Genomic DNA, 22,527 nt, shown 5'->3' on the forward strand with positions numbered 1-22,527 from the left:
GAACTCTCACATTCTTTATCTCATCAGAAGCCCACGATAGTCCCTGAACAGATAAGGGAGGTATTTTCCTTGCACAGAACATCTTGGGAAGCTTTTGATATTCTTTCTTTAGTCATGTAGAACTGGGCTTCCCATGGTGTCTTTATTTTTGTTCATTTGTTCACTCATTCGTTCACCTTTTCGTTGATTTAAGTGATAGCACTTAGAATTGGTGAGCCCTGGATCTGCACAGTCATGGGAAAGAATGCGACGGGAAGGATGAGCCAGTGGTTTTCTAGTCTCTTCTATTCACTGTCTCTTCTCCTCTTGAAACTGGAGGCGGTGTTTAACCTCTGAGTCTTAATTTCGTCATTTGGAAAATGGAGGTAATAGCTGCTCTGCCTTCCTCATGGAGTTGTTCTAAGGATCCAACAAGATAATACGTGTTAAGCAATTTTGTAAAAATGGTAGCATTTTGAAAATTCAAGAATTCTTGCTGTTGTTAGGCTGCCTTAATTTTTCTTCACTCTTACCAATGGACTGGGGCGAATACGTCAAGCACATGTCTCAAAACCTGGACTTAAGAGAATAAGCAGGGTAGCGTCTCTCTCCTAACAAAGATACATAACTTCCCAGAATGATTAAACTAGGCGATCACTTAAATAAGTGTGCTTAAAAATAGATTTGTGGGGGCTTCCCTGGTGGCGCAGTGGTTGAGAGTCCGCCTGCCGATGCAGGGGACACGGGTTCGTGCCCCGGTCCGGGAAGATCCCACATGTCGCGGAGCGGCTGGGCCCGTGAGCCATGGCCGCTGAGCCTGCAGGTCCAGAGCCTGTGCTCCGCAACGGGACAGGCCACAACAGTGAGAGGCCCGCGAACCGAAAAAAAAAAAAAAAAAAAAAGATTTGTGATAAAAATAAAAACAAATTCACACCTAACTTTTGGGGGACCTGGCAAACGTTCAAAGATGGTCTCCAGTTGTAATTATCCTTTATTTGGGCACTCTTAGCATCAGTTATGGGTGTTGGTGGTGAATAAGTATTCCATTTGTTATGTAAGCTGGTGGTGTGAAAAATATTGCTGAAGGGGAGCGAGCAAATGACCAGAAACTAGTTGCCCTGGGTTTCCATACTTTCACACATGCAGTTTTCTTGGTTTTCCTTGGTGGCTGCTGAAGTCCTGGACGTGGAATAGAAACTCTGTTCGGTACTTAGTTTTTCAGTGTAAAGCCTTAAAAGACCCTCGTGGATCAAGTGAACAACTCTTTCCTTTGTCCCAATTTTATTTCTTGTATCTATTTCCATAACCTATTTTCTCATTAAAAAAGCAATACATATGTATTATAGAAAATATGGAAAATATAGAAAAATATAAAGATTATAAAATGATCCATAATTTTATGCCCTCACTATTAAGATTTTACCACATTTGCTTTTAGTCTTTTGTTCCGTACCTAATTTTGTACGTGCTTTTTATTCTTTCATGTTGTGTTGTAATTATACTTTTACATACCTATCTCCGGTATGAGAATTTAGGTACATTGAGGGCAGGGACTATTTCTTGTTTTTCTTTTCTTTTTTTTTTTTTTGCGGTACGCGGGCCTCTCACTGTTGTGGCCTCTCCCGTTGCGGAGCACAGGCTCTGGACGCGCAGGCTCAGCGGCCATGGCTCACGGGCCCAGCCGCTCCGCGGCACGTGGGATCTTCCCAGACCGGGGCACGAACCCGCGTCCCCTGCATCGCCAGGCGGACTCTCAACCACTGCGCCACCAGGGAAGCCCCGGGACTATTTCTTTTGATGATGTTTCTCTAAAGCTTATTTGGAAAATAGTCTTCCACTACATGTGGAGCCAAATTAATGATAGAAGAACAAAAGGAAAGATACACTGAACACATAAATCCCATGTGACATTTACAGACACACCCCATTTTATTGCACTTTGCAGATATTGCATTTTTTTTTTAACAAACTGAAGGTTTGTGGCAACCCTGCGTTGTCAGATGATCAACAGCATTTTTTCTGTTTTTCAGCAATAAAGTATTTTTAAATTAAGGTATGTTCTTTGTCTTTTTAGACATAATGCTGTTGCACAGTTTACTAGACTACAGTATAGCGTAAACATAACTTTTATGTGCACTGGGAAAGCAAAAAATTGTGTGACTCATTTTATTGCAGTGTTCGCTTTAATGCGGTGGTCTGGAACCGAACCTGCAGTACCCTGAGGTCTGCCTGTATAAGTCTGTCGTTGTCTTCAGAGTTGTTGAAGGAGCTGTTAGAGTACCCACTGGATGTAGCTGATCTCCATGCTATCCGCTGGTGTTATCTGACAGATGCATATCTGGGAAAACCTTCACTCTGTGTTGCATCAGGCTTAATGCGAAGCTTATGGCTGATGTTAGGGACAGTCTCCTGCCCGTTCCTCATTAATTGCTTGTTTTGATGATCGATGATGTTTACCTGCTGTTCAGTGGTTCTCGACTCCCTGGATGGGACAGCTGCTCTGCCCGTGGAAGAGATCTCCTTCCTGGGAGACTGGATGACATCCCTCCTTGCCACTCAAGGTTGTTGTCTCCTTGTGACTTTGCAGAGAGGGTGGTACCAGACGGAAAATGAGTACTACTTGCTGCAGTTCACACTGACCGTTCGCTGCCTGTACTACACCAGCTTCAGCCTGGAGCTCTGCTGGCAGCAGCCGCCGGCTGAGCGCACCTTCTGCTCCTTTCCCTGGATGGTGGCCTATGTCTTCTACTACCCAGTCTTCCACAACGGGCCCATCCTCAGCTTCCCGGAGTTCATCGCACAGGTGAGAGCCTTTCGGGGATTGGATGGGTGTTTCTGCAGATGATGCTTCTGTCTTTGTTGCTGTGGTCATCCGTGAGTCTTCTCATACAGGGGTGCCCACAAGTTTAAGAACACACATTGTTGTCATGATTTCTGATAATAAATGAAATACTTCTGGGAAATAAGCCTTCAAAATAAAGGTCAGCATATCTCTTGTGCCTGTTGGTTGTAGGAGCTCCCACCCGGATTCTCTGTGGACTGTGGCAGCCAGAAATAATAACGGGGCACAGCCAGGAACTTGGGGGTAGGCATCCCCTGCAGGGCCGTCCCAGAGAAAGAAAACTGGCTTCTCATGGTATTACTTGGAAAGTGGAAGGAGGAACTGGCTAAGCTCTTGTTTGGCAAATACTAGGTGCCCTTTTATTTTCACAAACTGCTTATGAAATAGCTCTGCCGTGGCCTGGGAATTGTTCAGGGCGACCTGGATGGGATAACAGAGTGGAGTTGAAGAGGGTTTGAGAGCAATGGTGTGCTTTCGGGTCTGGGTGCCTGTTTCTGCCCAGGATCTCGCCTCCCTACTTCTGGACAGCAGCCTTGTCTGGACAGCAGCCTTGTCTGAAGCTCATGGGAAGCCACCTTCGTCATTGCCACCTCACTTTTCCTCCTAGTTCGGATTTTTTTCCTCATTCCACAGCTAGCCTCGTGGAACACGTGTACTAAGTTAATTCACCTGAAGTGTGAGTAATCAATTGATGTTCCTGAAAAACAGTGTTTCTCAAAGGACGTTCCTGTCTCCCTCCCCCCAACAAAACAATCCCCATGGAGGTGAGAACAATAATACGTATGCACACACAGTGCACACATGTGCAAGCACACACATGTACATGTGTACACACACACTGGGGCCTGGACACGTAGTTTGAAGAGCAGGGCCAGCAGCAGTGTTCGACATTTTCGGAGGGCAACCCGAAAGGTGCCCCCTGCACAAATAGGAGGGTTCTTAGAAATCCCTTATTTCGTCTTAAACATTTCACTGAGTTGCACATTGTACTCAGAAGTATATTTCTGCATTATAACAATAACTTAATGTTTAAACATTACCAGTTAAATCATTGAATGTTTTCCTCCCTGCACATCTTTAAGTGAAGTTGATATTCTGGGCAGATGTATGTTTAGTACTTGGTTTCTCATACCTCAGTTTGGGTCATCTAGGATCGCTCTTTTGCCGTGAAGGAATTTGAAATCTGTGTTTGAAAATCATGGTTAAAATTGTGTAAAAGAAAGAGGTGGTTTAGTGATGGCAGCTGATCTCCTAACTCAGTGATTCTCCAAGTGTGGTCCCTGGACCAGCAGCTACAGTATCACCTGGGAAGTTGTCAGAAATGCACATTCTCAGGCCCCTCCCCAGACCTAATGAATCAGGAACCCGGGGGCAGGGCCCAGCAGCGTGGTCCTGATGCTGTTAGAGGTAGAGAACCACTATCCGAAGTTCTTAGAAGAGCAGGGGGTTGGGTGAGGGTGGGGTAGACCCGGGTAGGGTGGGTTCAGGTTCTCCGAATTTTGTCTCCTTTACAAGCTCCTTGCCACTGTAAGTTTTAAATTCTAACGTTGCAGTCAATAACTTTTGGACTAAACATCCACAAGCACACCCCCACCCCTCCCTTGAAGACAGATAATTCTCAGAGAAACATAGACTAAACCCATTAAGAGGAAGCAAATTGGGACTTCCCTGGTGGTGCAGTGGTTAAGAATCCGCCTGCCAGTGCAGGGGACACGGGTTCGACCCCTGGTCCAGGAAGATCCCACATGCCGTGGAGCAACTAAGCCCGTGCGCCATGACTACTGAGCCCGTGCACCACAACTACTGAAGCCTGTGCGCCTAGCGCTTGTGCTCCGCAACAAGAGAAGCCACCGCAATGAGAAGCCCGCACACCGCAATGAAGAGTAGGCCCCGCTCGCCGCAACTAGAGGAAGCCGGTGCACAGCAACCAAGACCCAATGCAGCCAAAAATAAAATAAATAAATTTATATATATAAAAAAAGAGGAAACAAATTATTTTCCTAACTGCCTCTTATCCATTAAGGAGCTTAGCCCTATGGGATCTGTACTTTGCTGTTAGGCAAATCATCATTCTTCTTAGTTCTCGTCTGTCTCCTCCTTTCTGATTGTACCCTGTAGGGTCTTGAGGGAATATGAGAGGCGGGTCTCAGGGTCCTGAATATGTTACACAGAGGCGAGCTTTGAGATTATCGCTCACCTACATCCTTAGCCAAAGGCTCTTGTTTTTGAGTTTCAGCCTGGGGAAATGAAGGGGTTTCTCCCTGTAGGGAGTCAGGTCTGGAGACTCCAGGTACCATCTATGTCCCCTCTCTCTGTTTTTTTTTACCCCTTTCAAAGTGGTAGCAATTGCCGAAAGCAGGGAACTCAAAAAGGCAAGTTGAAACCTTTCTCTGTGGTCTGAGAAGATTCATAGAAAAGTCAGTCTAGAAAAGGCAAAATGTTTAATAAGCTACAGGGCAATAAAAACAAGCCAGGTGGTTTCTGCAGTTGCTGGGGGTGACCTCGTGTGAGAAAAATGGGTCTAAAAGGAGAGCAGTTAAACTTGGGAGCTAATCTAGTAGTGAAAGGGCTCCTTCAGAGAAGCCGGGAGGGGGCAGAAGAAAGCCAACTGGAAGAGCTTGTAAGTAAGGTTTGCTCTGAACGAGTGCTTGTGTGAATGAATAAATGTTAATAGGAAATGGTAGTATTGAAATTTTGGCTCTTAGCTTCTCAGGTCAACACTCACAAACTCTAAAGAGCAGGGAGAGGCTTGCCACCAGGGGGCAGCAGAGCCTCACCGTGGAGACGAACCCAGCTGGGCAAACCACAGTCCGTAAATTTACAGTACTAGGCCCACCCTGGGAGAATGTTCTCTTTCACCCAGTTTTTTTTTTTTTTTTTTTTTTTTAGTGTGTAAATTTACATGTCCAAGATGAGTCAAGTATAGAAGAGGTGCCTCTGTAATGTATGGCATGTGAAATGTGTACACATCAATCATGAACAGGGGAAAATGTGCCTGTCAACAGGCCTCAGTGCCTTAACTTGAAGGCCATCTCTGATGGCATTTGGAGTTTCAGGAATATGGGCCCCGTTTATTTTCCTCCCAGGGTTCTATGGAACTCAGATACGGAGCCGGGGGTGAGGTCGGGGGACAGGGTCGGGGAGGTCTAGGGAAAGGCAGGAAATGCTGTTTATTTGCTGAGCTGGGAGCCTGGGGCCACTACATCTTAACTCTGAGCAGGTTGAATCATGCAGTGAGGGAGGAGCTGATATGGGGGGGATGGTGAGCCTGGGTGTGGGAGGACCAGGGGGTTTTCCTTGCTGAGGGCTGTGTTCCTGCCCCAAGGGGAAGAGCCAGTGCTCAAATAGGGAACTAGGTTGGTGGTTAAGAGCAAAGACTCTTGCGCCCAGTCCTATTGTTACAGGGTTTGAATCCCTGCTCTGCTTTGGCTTGAGAGCTTTTGGTGAGTTACTCACCTTAGTTGTGACTCAGTTTCCTTATCAATGAAATGGGAAAAGTAATAATACCTCACTCACAGGGTTGTCATAAGGATTAAACGATTTTGTATAGATAGTGGGGCTTGACATGTAACACTATGAGGTGTTAACTATTACTATTATTGTTGTTATTGTTATCCCAAAGCAGGGGCATTTCTAGGGTAAGTTGTTGGAGGAGGGCATTGAAAGGATGTGACCACTGGTTGACCTGCAGTCTGGACCTGGGCTGTTGGAGGCTGTTCACCCCTCCCCTGCCCTTGGAATATACGTTCTGCCTGCCATTCCCACACTAGGAGCCATTTCAGGGACATAGCCTTGACCTTGAAAGAGGAAGGTGTTGTTGAGACCATCTGAACTGACTATGTGACTAAACCCAGGTAAGGCCTCTATTTAAACTTTAAAATTCTGGCCAGTGGATGCAGAGATGTACTTGCCTTTCAGCGCCCAAGACAAGGCTCATCTGTAAGCTCCCTTGCTTAGTAAACCTGCCACCTGCCAACCCGGAATGGTCTGGCTGTTTTTCTTTGGTCTCTCCTCGCCCTCTGTGTACAAGGGGCCAGTTGCAGATTTCACCCAGGGAAGCTCCCGAGGGTGAGAACTAACATAAGTTCATGCTAGAACTGAGGCCCTGGGTGTCCAGGCTGATGGGTGAGGGCAGCAGCAGGGGCCATTCTGGGCAGGATTCTGGGCAGGGACCATCCTTGATCTCGAGGAGGCCAGCGGAAGACAGATGCAGGCAGTGGCTGCAGGTGCAGGGGCGGGCCCAGCCCCTGAAGGACCAGGCCTGGCAGTCGGCGTCCCAGACAAACCACTCAGGGTATGGGGTGGGCTCTGGTTCTAGGGCGCATCTGGAATGGTGCTAACTGTGAGAAGTAACCCTAACCGAGCACTTACTCCTAACCAGGCTTTCCATGTTCTGATGCCTTTCATCCTGGCAACAACCCCAGGAGAGAGGCACTGTTGTTACTCCCACTTCACAGACGGTAACACGGAGGCAAGGACAGGCTAACGCAATGCGCGTTGGGGTGGGAGGGACGAAGACCAGACAGAGCCTTGTCGCCAGCTCGGGGAGCCGCACAGGAGTTAGAGGGAGGAAGCAGTGTGGCCTAGTGGACGTGCGGGTCTGGAGGCTCAAGCTGGCCAGACCGGGTCCCAGTCCTGTGACAGCTACACCAACTGCAGGCCCTACTTGCTGTTCTGCCAGAGACCACTCGGTACTACTGGCCTTGGTCCGGATGCTGGGGAGGGGCAGTGAGGGTCTGATTAGGGAATGATTTCCTGGGAGTAGGGGTACGGTCTATGACCCTGGGCTGGAGAGAAGCTCCCGTGTTACAAAGGAACAAGACGCGGGCTACAGTGCCCTTGACCCAAGCGTGGAGGTTGGAGCAGAGGTAACTCAGTTGAACAGTTGCCTCTGGGGAAGGCTTCTGTTTGCTGCTCTCCAACATGGGTATTATTCATATGGGAAAGAAAAGAACCTTTCATCTTTGAGCACTGTCATCTTTAATCATTAGAATATCTTGGAAGGGCTTCGATATTCCTTTTTATGCAATTTGCATGAAATGAGGTTTTAAAATACAACGTGTTTTAAAATGCGCTTCGCAGATGAGTTAAGGTGTATTTTTTAGTGGAGCCTTAACTAAAAATTCCCATTGACGGCAGTTTCCCGTGGTCTTAAGATTGGCACTCCCCTCGGTTTGAAATACCTCAAGTGAAACGCTTTGCGTGCAGAGGTTGAACAGTGAGCAACCCTGCTCGTTAGGTGAGCTGTGTGTGGTGTGTCTTTTCCCGCTGCTGAATTGACAAGGGACAAATATAAATGGGCTGTAATAACAGCACAACTCTGAAGAAAGACTAATAACCATGTTTTTAAGTAAAAGCGAATAGAATGAAAAATTGGATTGTTTTCCCTCTGCTCTGTTTACTTGTGCAATTAAGGAATAGACGTTTCTCTTACTCTGGATGGGAAGGCATCCAGCATCAAAAAGGGAGCGTTGTAGAGATAAGTCCAGCCCTTCTGGTCCAGTGGTGACACATAAGTATGCCTTTCTATTTTTATTTTATTTTATTTTTTCGGTACGCGGGCCTCTCACTGTTGTGGCCTCTCCCGTTGCGGAGCGCAGGCTCCGGATGCGCAGGCTCAGCGGCCATGGCTCACGGCCCAGCCGCTCCGCGGTATGTGGGATCCTCCTGGACCGGGGCACGAACCCGTGTCCCCTGCGTCGGCAGGCGGACTCCCAACCACTGCGCCACCAGGGAAGCCCATAAGTATGCCTTTTTAAACCTGGAGAGCGAGTTTGGCCCTGGGGAAAGTAGGGAAGTCATTATTGGGAGGCCAGTCAGTCACAAAATGCACCTCATGTTTCTTCTTAATTACAGATACTCGTGTCTTTTTAGACCGTGCATTGTTTGGGGAAGGAAAGGAGGGCCTCTGGACTGACCTTGAGATGTGGTCGCCTGGAGCTGGAGGTGATCGGACAGACTTATTTTCCTGATGGCCCGGCGTGGCTGTTGTTCTGATCTCACAGTGGCTTCCCTCCTGTCTAGATGCTTCTCCTCTCCCTGGGACGGGGCTGCACACCCAGTGGTGCTCCAAGGCCTCGGGTGCAGTTCTGGTCTTCAGGGGACCTGAGCTTGGGGTTAGGCACCTGCTCAGGGGCCGGCAGGCCATGTGCATAGTTGCTTATTTGGGAACACTGGAGACAGTTGTGCAAAGATTGTCTTTTGTCAGCACTGCTTTTGAGGTCGTTATCACATTCATTCAGGGAATCTGCTTTCCTCCAAGAGTCTGGCACCAAGAAAGGCCCCTTCTGTTGGCCCGGAATGGTTTTAGGTGCCTCTTCATGTCTTAGCTTCCCCAGTTGCCTTGGTGTGAACTGTTCTAGCCTCCACAGACTAATGGACACTGTATTCGTAATTGTGTCTTCATTTGCTGATGGTCATTTGGTCAAAATGAGTTTGCTTTAGAGAGCTGAAAAAGGGTTGAGAATGAACAAAGGGCAACTCAGCGTGTAACTAAGAAAGTCTCCGAGTGAGGTGGGAAGGTTAGGAGAAATAAAGATGGGTAGCACAAGAGAGAGACAGGCTTGCTTGTTCATAGAGAGGTTGCTGGGCTCCCCTGGGGAGGTCCTGAGAGTCGGCATTTTTTACAAGAAGGCTGCAGAAACAGAGGGCTTGCCTCTTTAACAGAGAGGACCAAAGTCTTCACGATATCGTAAAGTTACATTACTTTTTGCCCTGATTACAAAAATAATAATTGTTAAAAAATAACAAGAATCTTACTATCCAAAGATTACCATCACTGCTGCCATTTTGGTGTCTGTGTCTCCAGCCTTTCTTTCTTTATGCACATTTATATCAAAAAGTAGTTTGCACGGCTACGTAAGATTGAGGCGCACTCACTCATGCATTTAACCAAACCCCAAGCCCATACTGTTGGAAGTTTGGGTTATTTCCTTTTTCTTCTCAATTATATAATGCAGACACGAGGGATCGGGCAGGTAGGGGGTCTCTCACTGAGGATTTCTCCATCCACTGGCTTGTCGATGCTCTGCTCCAGACTTTGTAGCATGCACGCTTGACGTAAGGATTCATATGAAAACCACCCTCAGTTATGCCTAGAGAGGGAAAGGGGTCTGCATTGGGTCGCTGTGCTGCGGCTATAATTGCAGTGAGCTGTGATCCCTGCAAGACTGCAAACCCATCTGTGCCCCACCTTCCTTCCTGGATAACCTTCCCAGCTAGCGCTTCCCCTGTCAAACTTGGCTGGGTGGATCCTTCAAAGCAGTTACTTTTGTTTCCTAATAAATATCTTTCTGGGCTTCCCTGGTGGCGCAGTGGTTGAGAGTCTGCCTGCCGATGCAGGGGACATGGGTTCGTGCCCCGGTCCAGGAAGATCCCACATGCCGCGGAGCGGCTGGGCCCGTGAGCTGTGGCCGCTGAGCCTGTGCGTTCGGAGCCTGTGCTCCGCAACAGGAGAGGCCACAACAGTGAGAGGCCTGCATACCACAAAAAAAAAAAAAAAAATCTTTCTGAGGTGAACTGAAGAAAATGAAAGGAAATTCCTGTTAATTTGATCAACTTACATTAAAAAATTTTAAACAACAGCTTTCCTGGACGTAGCTAACCAAGCAGATGGCAAAAGGGGGAAAGCCATTTAGGCAGTTTCACTGCGCCAGCCAGAATTTCTTGGTCTGGTTTCTTGTTGTAAGAGGACCGTTTGAGACCGTGGTAGAATAGATGCTCAAGAATGGAATAGAAATTAACTCCTTGGCGTGTAGATAGCCCATCACCTCTAAGGGCAGTGCCTGCCGCCCCTCCTGGCTGCCGTGGGACCCACTGCGCCTTGATGGTTAGAGGAGAGGAGAAGTTAAAGAAGCGTGTCAGGATCACCTTCCCCTAGGGATGGGCCTCTCCTGTTCATGTAGTGTCTGGAGCCCTAATTGTCAAGCCCTTGCTGAACCAGGTCCATAGCCTCTGCCAGCTAATGTGTACAGATACAACTTCCTAATTAAGGCCATCACTTCACCTCTGCATTTCCAGGCAGCCTTCAGTCTAATAAAATCGTGTCAGTGTAAGATCCGGAAAACGTATACGCACTTTCTTGTTCTTCTGTGTTTGTCTAGGACACATCAGGAACTGCCCTCCATCCTGGGTTTTGGTAGGGCTGCCGCTGGGGTGAAGGGATGCGGAACCCCTTCTTGGTTCTCAGCACTGGGCTAGCTTGTGGCCTCCGCCCTTTTCTTGCTCTTGGACAGAGTTTTCTAGCTTGGACATGACTTAAAAAAATTTTTTTTTATTGAAATATAGTTGATTTACAATGTTCTGTTAGTTTCAGTTGTACAACAAAGTGATTCAGTTATCTATCTATCTATTCTTCTTTAGGTTCTTTTCCATTATAGGTTATTACAAGATATTGAACATCTTGTAATATATTACTGTGTCTACCGTAGGTCCTTGTTGGTTATCTATTTTATATATAGTAGTGTGTATCTGTTAATCCCAAACTCCCAATTTATCCCTACTCCCTTTTCCCTTTGGTCACCGTAAGTTTGCTTTCTATGTCTGTGGGTCTATTTCTATTTTGTAAATAAGTTCATTTGTATCATAATTTTTAGATTCCACACATATGTGATATCATATGGTATTTGTCGGACATATTTTTTTTTACCCGAGAATGCCGAGTGTTCCCGAGGCAAACTAAACCAGCCCTCCCTTAGAAGATACAGCGAAAATGAAAATTTATAAAAACGTTGTCTAGGGGACTCTGAAAGGTTTTAAGAATGGAGGTGAGGCTTCCCTGGTGGCGCAGTGGTTGAGAATCTGCCTGCCGATGCAGGGGACACGGGTTTGAGCCCCGGTCCGGGAGGATCCCACATGCCGCGGACCGACTAGGCCCGTGAGCCACAGCTACTGAGCCTGCGCGTCTGGAGCCTGTGCTCCGCAACGAGAGAGGCCACGACAGTGAGAGGCCCGCGCACCACGATGAAGAGCGGCCCCCGCTCGCCCCAACTAGAGAAAGCCCTCGCACAGAAACGAAGACCCAACACAGCCAAAATAAATAAATAAATTAATAAACTCCTACCCCCAACATCTTCTTAAAAAAAAAAAAAATGGAGTTGCCATCTAATGACTTCTTCTGTTTCTACTTTAGATGCAGCAGCAGGAGCAGGGCTCGCCCAAGGCCGGCCTTCCCACCCTTGCCCGGGGGCTGGGCCGCCTCCTCTCCTGTTGGTGGCTGGCGGAGCTGATGGTTCATCTTATGTACATGCACGCCATCTACAGCAGCACCTCCCTCCTGAGGGCCGTCTCATGTTGGACCTTAGGTAATGGTGGAAATCAGGCATCGAGAGAGGTAGCTTCACGGCGAAGCTGGACGGGGGGCAGACAGGGGTGTAGTTGCCTTGAGCAAACCCTCCTTTTTTTTCACCTTGTTCCTCTTGTGGCCGAGGTGACGCATGTGTGAGGTGCTGACAGAGGTGAGGGTCAGGCTTGGTGGTCTTGGAACCAAGGACGGTAGCAATCCCCCTTCCTAATGGAATCCTGCTAAGTTCAGCTGGGTCCGCATCTTCCTGGTACGGCCAGCATTGCACTTGACAGGAGAAGGCAAGAGCTGCTGGGTGTAGCCTTGTAGCCCCTGCTAAGAGGTAATGCTTTAAGACCGAGTTCTGCAGTAATCCTTGTTGTTTTCCTGTATGATATAAAGCAAAGAGCATGAGCTTTAGAGTCAGACAGATACAGGTTTTTTTTTTTTATTGAAGTGTAGTTGATTTACAATGTTGTGTTAGTTTCAGGTGTACAGCAAGTGATTCAGTTATATATACATATATGTGTATATATTTATACATACACACATATATGCATATGTGTGTATGTATATATATATAGATAGATATATATATATATATTCTTTTTCAGATTCTCTTCCCTTATAGGTTATTACAAAATACTGAGTATAGTTCCATGTGCTATACAGTAGAACCTTGTTGGTTATCTGTTTTATATATAGTAGTGTGTATCTGTTAATCCCAAACTCCTAATTTATCCCTCCCCCCACCCCCAGCTTTCCCCTTTGGTAACCATAAGTTTGTTTTCTATGTCTGTGGGTCTATTTCTGTCTTGTAAATAAGTTCATTCATATCATTTTTTTAGATTTCACATATAAGTGATAGCATATGATATTTGTCTTTCTCTGTTTGGCTTACTTCACGTAGTATGATAAAATCTAGGTCCATCCATGTTGGTGCGAATGGCATTATTTCATTCCTTTTTATGGCTGAGTAATATTCCGTTGTCTATATGTAGTACATCTTCTTTATCCATTCACAGCCAGACATAGGCTTGAACCTCGGCTCCACCAGTCGCTAGTGGGCAACCTTTGGCAGCTTGCTACAACTGTCTGCACGTTCACCTGTCAAATGAGCAGACTCACCTTTGCAGGGTTGTTTGGAGGATTAAGTGAAACCATGAAGGTGAAGGGCTTACCTCGTAAAATGTCTGATAGATAGAATTAATGGTGTGTTCTTATGTAGGCCCCTCTGTTGGCCCCTTTTTCTTGTTTGCCCATTTCTTTCTGTCTGCAGGTAGGTGGGCTGGAGGTCTTATTTCCTTAGCAGGACACAGTCTCCAGTATAAGACTTTTCTGTGGAGATGCTATCATTCTTTATTCCTCTGGCCGAAACATCAGAGAACATGCTCCTTTCTGAACGAAATCTTTTCATTTCTTTGCACTCCTTTCAAGAACTGAAATTCAGCCCCGTGGTCTGACCTCCAGCCTGTGGCTCCAATGGGAAATGAGCGATCTTCCGGCCAGATTAAGCTCCCTGCCGAGGGCAAGAGTAATAGCCTGACTCCTTATCTGTTTGGTGATTTATAGATTTAAAAAAAAAATCTTGATTGCCCTTGTTATCACACATGCTGAATCAGAATGTTTTCAAGGAAGATGCCTTTTAGGACTGGAAAAATGCTGAGTTGTTTTAATGACAGTCTGTTCTTCCCAGACAAAATCTTTTTTCATACTTGGGGGTAACTAATAATCCAAGGCTTTAATAATACACTTAGGCAAACAAAATAGGATTAAGTGATGGCTTATGCTAAATCATAGCCCAGTTGTACTGCATCCAAATTAAGAGATTGTATCCGTTTGGGTGATTTTAACTGTGAAAACTGGAAAGCAAAACTGAAAATGGGGTTTAAACAAAAAGGAAAAGTTATCTCAGACAGCTATTACTCCTAAGGTCAGCACTAAGGGTGGTAAATCCAGTGACAAAGAAAAGTCATTAGGGGTCCATTTGGGTACCAACCACTCAGCTTAAGAGCTAACCAGAATCCTACAAGCCCTTTGTTTGCACCCATAATAACCCCATCACCTCCTTTCACTCCCTCCACAAAGATAACCTGACTTTTGGGTTTATCATTCCCTTTTTATAAAATCTTTTTTTTAAAAATAGACTTTATTTTTAGAGCGATTTTGGATTTATAGCAAAACTGAGAGCAAAGTACAGAGATTTCCCATATATCCCCTGCCCCACACGTGCACAGCCTCCGCCAGTATCAACGTTCCCACCAGTGTGGTACATTTGTTACAATTGATAAACCTACAGTGACACGTCATTATCACCCGAAGTCCATCTTTATATTAGGATTTACTCAGTGTTGTACAGTCTGTGGGTTTTGACGGATGTGTAATGACGTGTATCCACTCCTATAATATGAGACAGAGTAGTTTCACAGCCCTAAAAATTCTCTGTGCTCTCTTCATCCCTCTCTCCCCTTTAATCCCTGGCAACCACTGATCTTTTTACCATCTCCATAGTTTTACATTTTCCAGAATGTTGTTGTATAGTTGGAATCATACGGTATGTAGTTTTTTCAGATTGACATATTTCACTTAGTGATATGCATCTAAGGTTCCTCCATGTCTTTTTATGGTTTGATAGATCATTCGTTTTTAGTGCTGAATAATATTACATTGTCTGGATGTTCCACAGTTCATTTATCTGTTTGTCTACTGAAGTACATCTCAGTTGATTCTAAGTTTTGCAATTATGAATAAATTTGCTATAGATACCCACGTGCAGAGTTTTATGTGGCCATAAGTTTTCAACTCCCTTGGAGTGATTATATGGTAAGAAAATGTTTATTTTCGTAAGAAACTCTCAAACTGACATTTTTCAAGCTGGCTTTTTTTTTTTTTTCCTTACCTGCAAGTTATGAGTGCCTGCTACTGCACATACTTGCCAGTATAACAGTCCTTTATCAGGTGTGTCTTTCGCAAATATTTTCTCCCAGTCTGTGGCTTATCTTCTCTTTCTCTTGACAGTGCCTTTAACAGAGCAGAAGTTTTTAATTTTAATGAAATCCAGCTTATCAATTATTTCTTTCATGGATCGTGCATTTGGTGTTGTATCTAAAAAATCCACCATCCCCAAGGTCACCTCGGTTTTCTCCTGTGTCATCTTCTAAGAGTTTTAGAGTTGTGTGTTTTATGTTTAGGTCTATGATCTATTTCGAGTTCATTTTTGTGAAGGGTGTAAGAAATTAGACATGAATTTCTTCCAGCACCATTTGTTAAAAAGACTGTCTTTGCTCCATTATGTTGCCTTTGCTCCTTTGTCAAAGATTGGTCGACTTTATTTACATTTATGAGTCTATTTCTTGGCTCTCTGTTTTGTGCCATTGATCTTTTTGTTTATTCTTTCACCAGTGTCACACTGTCTTGATTAATGTAGCTTTAAAGTAAGTCTCGAAGTCAGATAGTGGCAGGCCTTTGACTTTCTTCTTCTTCTCCAATGTTGTACTGGTTATTCTGGGTCTTTTTGCCTCTCCATATAAACTGTAGAATCAGTTTGTCGATATCCACTAAATAACTTGCTAGGATTTTGATTTGGATTGCATTGAATCTATAGATGGAGTATGGAAGAATTGATATCTTGTTATCTTGAGTCTTTCTATCCATGAACATGGCTGTCTTTCCATTTATTTAGTTCTTCTCTGATTTCTTTCATCAGACATTTTTAGTTTTCCTCATATATAACTTGCACATATTTTGTTATATTTATATTTATACCTGAATTTTTTTGGGGGGAGTACTAATGTAAATGGTATTGTGTTTTTAGTTTCAAATTCCACTTGTTTATTGCTGGTAAATAGAAAGGTGATTGACTTTACTATATTAACCTTATTTTGTACAACCTTGCTACAATTTCTTATTCCAGGAGATTTTGTTGTTGTTGTTGTTTCTTTGGGATTTTCTACATAGACAATCATGTCATCTGCAAGGAAAAGTAATTTTTTCCTTCCCAAATATATGTTTTTTGTTTCATCTTCTTCTTTTATTGAATTAGCTAAGACTTCCAGTATGATATTGAAAAGGAGTGGTGAGAGGGGACATCGTTGTCTTTTTTCCTGTTTAATCTCCAAGTATTTTGAGATGTCCTAGCTATACATTGTTGATTTCTAATTTAATTCGATTATTATCCATTATTATCTGAGAGCAGACATTGTATGATTTCTGTTCTCTTAAATTTATTGAGGTGTGTTATATGGTCCAGAATGTGGTCTGTCTTGGAGAATGTTCCATGTGAGCTTGAGAAGACTGTGTGTTCTGTTGTTGGATAAAATAGCCTATAGATGTCAATTATATCCACTTGACGGATGGTGCTGTTGAGTTCAACCATGTCCTTACTGATTTTCTGCCTGATAAATCTGTCCATTTCTGTTAGAGGGGTGGTGAAATCTCTAATTACAATAGTTGGATTCATCTGTTTCTCCTTGCTTTTCTATCAGTTTTTGCCTCACATATTTTGACCCTCTGTTATTATGCACATACGTATTATATATTATTATGTCTTTTTAGAGAAGTGACCCCTTTATCATTATGTAATGCCCCTTTTTATCTCTGATAATTTTCCTTGCTTGGAGGTCTGATGTGTCTGAAATATATCTACCCCAGCTTTGATTAGTCTTAGTATGGTATATCTTTCTCTATGCCTTTACTTTTAACTTAACTGTATCTTTATATTTAAAGTGGGTTTCTTTTAGGCAATATATGGTTGGGTCCTTTTTTTTTTTGTTTTTTTTTTTTGCTGTACGCGGGCCTCTCACTGTCGTAGCCTCTCCCGTTGCGGAGCAACAGGCTCCGGACGCGCAGGCTCAGCGGCCATGGCTCACGGGCCTAGCCGCTCTGCGGCATGTGGGATCTTCCCGGACCGGGGCACGAACCCGTGTCCCCTGCATCGGCAGGCAGACTCTCAACCACTGCGCCACCAGGGAAGCCCGGGTCCTAGTTTTTGATCCACTCTGATAATCTCTATCTTTTAATGGATATATTTAGACCATTGATGTTTAAAGTGATTATTGATATGATTGGATTATTATCTATCATGTTCGTTACTCTTTTCTATTCATCGCCCTTGATTTTTGTTCCTATTTTTATGTTTCATTCTTTGTTTGCCTTTTTTGTTTTTAATTAAACATTTTATATCATTCTATTTTCTTTATTTTCTTAGCATATCAAGTATACCTCTTTTTTAACTTTCTTAGTAGTTGCCGTAAAATTTGCAGTATACATTTACAACTACTCCGAATCTATTTTCAGATAACACAATATCACTTAACAGGTACTGCAAGTACCTTAAAATATTCCTGATTGTTCCTTATAATAAAATATTCCTAATTCCTCCCTCCCGTCGTTTGTGTAATTACTATCGTTCATTTTACTTATATATAAACTGTAGTGGTAAATACATTGTTGCTTTTATGATTTTGAACAAACTGTTATTTGTTAGATCAAGAATGGAAAAGAATTAGCAAAGGTTTTATTTTACCTTCATTTATTAGCTCTTCCCTTCTCTATATAGATCCATGTTTCTAACCTATATCATTTTCCTTCTCTCTGAAGAATTTCTTTTAACATTTCCTGCAAGTCAAGTCTACTGGAAACAAATTCCACCATTTTTGTTTGTCTGAGGAGGGCTTTATTTCTCATTCACTTTTGAAGGGTACTTTCACAGGACCACAGCATTCTAGGTGGTTGTTTTTTCTCCTGTCAGTACTTTAAATGTTTTCTTCTACTCTCTTTGCTTGCACGTTTCTAGGAGAAGCGGCAGGTAATTCTTGTCTTTGTTCCTCTACAGGTTAGATGTTTCCCACCTCCACCACCTTGCTTCTTTCAGTGTTTTTTCTTCGCCTTTGGTTTTCTGAAGTTTGAATATGATACGCATAGGTGCAGTTTTGGGGGCATTTGTCCTGCTTGGTGTTCCCTGAGCTCCTGGATCTTTGGTTTGGTGTCTCATGTTAATTTGGGGAAATTCTTAGTCATTATTGCTTCAAATATTGCTTCTGTTCTTCTCCTTCTGGTATTCCCATTACATTTATGTTACACCTTTTCTAATTGTCACACGGTTCTTGGGTACTCCATTCTGTGTTTTTTTTTCCTTCAGTCTTTTTTCTATTTGCTTTTCATGTTTAGATGTTTTTATTGACAAATCCTCAAGCTCAGAGGTTTTTCCCTCAGCTGTATGCAGTCTACTGATAAGCTCTTCAAAGGCTTTCTTCATCTCTGTTCAGTGTTTTTGAGCTCTAGCATTTCTTTGATTCTTAGCGTTTCCATCTCTCTGCTTACATTATCCATCTATTCCTGCATGTTGTCTACCTTTTCCGTTAAAACTCTTCATATATTAATCATAGTTGTTCTAAATTCCCAATTCGATAATTCCTACATCCCTGCCATATCTAGGTCTGGTTCTGCTGCTTTGTCTGTGTTTTTGTTTTGTTTTTTTGCCTTTTAGTATGCTTTGTAATGTTTTTTGGAAAGGCGGACATGATGTGCTGAGTAAAAAGAACTTTAGTATATAAGGTGTTGGGAGAGGGGAAGTGTTCTTTAGTTCTGTGATTAGGTCTCAGACTTTCAGTGAGTCTATGCCCCTGTGATGTGAACTTCACAAATGAGTCTCAGATTTTTTTCCCCCTATCCTCTTTGGTAGGATGACTAGGGGGTACCGGAGTTGGGTATTTTTTTCCATTCATGTGGAAGGCTATATAGCAGACTAGAGTTGGGAATTTTCCTTCCCCCAAGTTTGTAAAGCTCTGATAAAATCCCAGTAGATTAGGCTCTGGTAAAGTAGTTTGTCTTAACAAGGAGGACAGTCCTTGTTAAGAAGAACATATGGACAGGGCTGAGGGGGAGGGGTTGGACTGCAGCTTAAATAAAGGTCCTGCTTGGTATGGGTTACTCTGCTGTACTCAGAGAACTGTGAGTTATAAGGAGAGCTGGACGCGGAGTCTAAGGTATAGTGAGAGATTCTGCCAGAAAGACATGAAGGGTTTTTATTAGGAAGAGCTTCTGGAGCATGCTAAGGAGGATTTGTCCTACCTTTCAGGTGATAGGGACCCATGGACGTATTTATATAGTTTAAGTAATTTAAATACCCAAAGAGTGAAAACCACAAAGTATTTAAGGGGAGAGGAAACAGGATTAGATTTGGGGTTTAGAAATATTCTGCTTGCAGTGTAGAATATGAATCAGAGTGGAGTAAAACTAGAAATAGGAAAATCTGAATAGAAAAAGGTCCATGTCTTTATTCAACAAATATTAAAGAGCCAGACAGTGCTTTACATGATGGAACATTAGACTCAGTCAGGAGCAAGGTGATGAAGACTTGAGTGAAGCAGGGAGGTTGGAGAAGAAGGGAGTGATGAGAGGGATGGAGGTACAGTCAATAGGCTCTGCTCACCGATGAGACAGGGAAGATGAGAGAGGGAAGATCTAGGGAATCTTCTGATTTAGAGTTTAGGTGATGATTGACACTTCCATTCACCAAGAGCAGGGAATATAGGAGGACTGGGAGCAGGTTTTAGGGAAGAATAAAGAGTCCAGTTTTTGACAAGTTATGCTTAAAACTGAACATCCAGGTGGAGACATCTCTGCTACAGTTAGATGGCACTGGAGCTCAGGAGAGGGACTGGGGATGCAGACAGACATTTGAAAGCCATCACGTATATGTGATAGTTGAGTCCATGGGAGTACAGGGATTTCCTAGAAAAATGTGTGGAGTGAGAATAAAGGAGGGCCAACTATAGAACTTGAAGGAATGCCAACATTTCAGAGGCAGGCAGAAAAGGAAGAGCCAGCAACAAGTGAGAAGGAATATTAACAAATGAAGGAGGAAGCAGATGGTTTTGCGAAGGTTTCAATAAGAAAGGGAGGCTCAATTTATCAGAGGTTGAAGAGAGGCCAAGGAAGAGGGGACTGAAGAGAGTGTTTCATTCTGAAAGTCATTGTTGACTTTGGCCATGTTTGACTTTTTTTGTAGTTGACTTGGTCATTTTTAAGGAGTATAAACCAGGGTAGTAGAATAATCAGAAGTGAGAAAATAGAGGCAGAAGCTAATATGCTGCTTTAATGGTGTTAAATGATAATGCCTGTTGTGTTCTGTCTCCCTGTCAAGGAAGCTCAGATGGCCTGGCCTGCCTCTCACTTTCTTGTGACAGACCTGCCACCCCTGTGTCTCTCCTCGGGGTTTCCCTTCCTCCTGGCTGCCATGGGATTGGAGTAGAGCCTGACAAGCATCCCCTTTCTTTATGCACAGGATTTCCCCAGCTTCAGGGTTTGGGGGCTAATCCCTCTTGGGATGTTCAGAGAGATAAAGAAAATAAGCATCAGGGAGTGTAAGGCTTACAAAGGCCCTTGAGCCCTGGTCTGCAATTTCTGATTTCCTTCTGATATAGTGAAGAAATACTTTTATTTTTTTATTCTGTTAGGCTTTTATTCTCTTGATGAAAGGGTTCTACCTTCTTCTGTGGTGGCCTTTTTTCCCCACCCTAAAGTTGCAGTTGAGTGGGAGGCAGCAGTGCAGACAGAGTAAAAGGCGCCTCTTTGTCTCACATGCGAGAAGATATACAACTGGGTTTTCACCTCCAAGGATCTCAGGACTGAGTAACATTCTACTCTGCCCAGAGATGACTCCCTGTGAGCACCACTAAGTAGGGTGAAAGCTGCTTTGGAGAAGAAGCTGTGCCACTACCTTTGGTGTCTGTCCCCCTCAGTGCTCACTAAAGAAGAGTGCACTGCACAGGTGCTTAAGGAGTACTCACATACACGTTCAGGTGAACAAAATAAATCTTCTAGGAATTCTGCCTAGTGAATGTGAGTGATCAGACATTCAAACCAGTGATCAATTCAACATTCTGCATAAGGTGCCAAAGGGAAATCATCCAAAAAGTGATGAGTGCAGATTCAAATGAGGATGGTGGAGTAGGAGGACACAGAGCTCACCTCACCCCATGAAAACATCCAAAATACATCTACATGCAGAGCAATGCTCACTGAAAACTAACTGGAGACTGGTGGAAAGACTTGCACAACCAAGGCTGTAAGAAAGATCCACATGGAGTGGGGTAGGAAGGGAATAGAAGCGATTAGGTTTGGGACCTGTGCCCCTGGGAGGGGACTCAGAAGAGGAGGGGATTACAGAGGTGGAGGTCCTCCCTTGGAAGTGAGAGGTTTGAGCCACATGTTGGATGTCGCAGTACTGGGGTCCAACACCAGGAAGACAAGTCTCCTTAGCTGGTTAGAAAGCCAGTGGGACTAACAGGAGGACTGTAAGAAACCTAGACTCCTCTCAGGAAGAGCATGCACACGCTTGCTTACTCCTGGGAACAAGGTGGAGAAAGCAGATCGAAACTGCATGGGACTCTGGCTGGTTTTCTGTGACCACCCTCGCATGCACCCCAGCCTGCACCGAGTGTCCACTCTGGCCCCACTTGCTTCGTGATACAGCTCCACACTAGGGTAAGGGCTGTTGCAGCTGAGCGGAGTACTCAGTTGTGAGGGATAGAGCCTGCTTGGACCCGGAATGACATCTGAACAGGGTGGGGACAGCTGTACTGGTCCTTATGGAGGCAGCTCATCAGAAGTGGTCTTGGACTCTAGGGCCAGGGCTGCCACAGCCTGAGCCCTGACCCATGCTGAGCGCCTGCGCCAGCCCCTGCTCCAGGCCCTCTTGCTCCAGCACTGCTCTGCTCTGGGGCAGGGGTGCCAGTGCTAGGAGTGGGGAGAACACACACTTAAAGGGAATGGAACCATCTTGGACCCAACCCTCAGAGCTTCTGCTCCAGCAGCTTGGGGCCCACCCCTGCCCCTTGTAGGGTGGTGGTGGCCACTGAGCAGAGGAGAAGCCCCAGCTCACACCTGGCTCTGTCCCTATCTGCTCCATCTCCAGCCCCATCTCCTACCAAGGTGATAGCTGCCAGCACACCCTGGGGAAAGACATGACTCCTGCTCACATCAGATCCAGCTCTCCCACTGTCAGATTCAGGCACTGGGCACACGCAGACTGTATAGGGAGACTCCCACACAAGAGCACACCTTCAAGACTGGAATAGGTAACTATTTCACCTAATTTCATACAGACAGAGAAAGTTAAGCAAAATGAGAAGACAGAAGAATTTGTTTCAATTGTAAAAACAAGAGAAAACCCCTGAAAAAACAACTAATGAAACAAAAATAAATAATTTACCCTGTAAAGAATTCAAAGCATTAATAAAAAGAATGTTAACTGATATAGGGAAAAGAATAGATGAACACAGTGAGAATTTTAACAAGGAACTAGAAAATATAAAAAAGAACCAGTCAGAACTGAAGAATACAATAACTGAAATGAAAAAACATATTAGAAGGAATTAATAGCAGACCAGGTGATACAGAAGAACGCACAAGTGATCTGGAA

At 44.3% G+C, this 22,527-nt stretch overlaps 1 protein-coding gene across 3 annotated transcripts in view; it reads left to right on the plus strand.

The window, feature by feature from the left end:
- HHAT (hedgehog acyltransferase) overlaps window positions 1-22,527 on the plus strand; it is a gene marked incomplete at both ends in the record, with an annotated part of 350,098 nt that overhangs the window by 65,645 nt on the left and 261,926 nt on the right. For 2 of the 3 annotated variants that reach the window (XM_082832662.1, XM_082832660.1), the window contains 2 exons: window positions 2,567-2,782; window positions 11,952-12,123. In XM_082832662.1, the coding sequence (XP_082688788.1) occupies window positions 2,567-2,782; window positions 11,952-12,123 (388 nt within the window). The remainder of the gene's footprint in view (window positions 1-2,566; window positions 2,783-11,951; window positions 12,124-22,527) is intronic. The other variant, XM_082832661.1, reaches the window with a different exon arrangement.

Source organism: Leucopleurus acutus (genome assembly GCF_964270905.1).
Source record: "Leucopleurus acutus genome assembly, chromosome: 2".
In the NCBI taxonomy this organism is placed as follows: domain Eukaryota; kingdom Metazoa; phylum Chordata; class Mammalia; order Artiodactyla; family Delphinidae; genus Leucopleurus; species Leucopleurus acutus.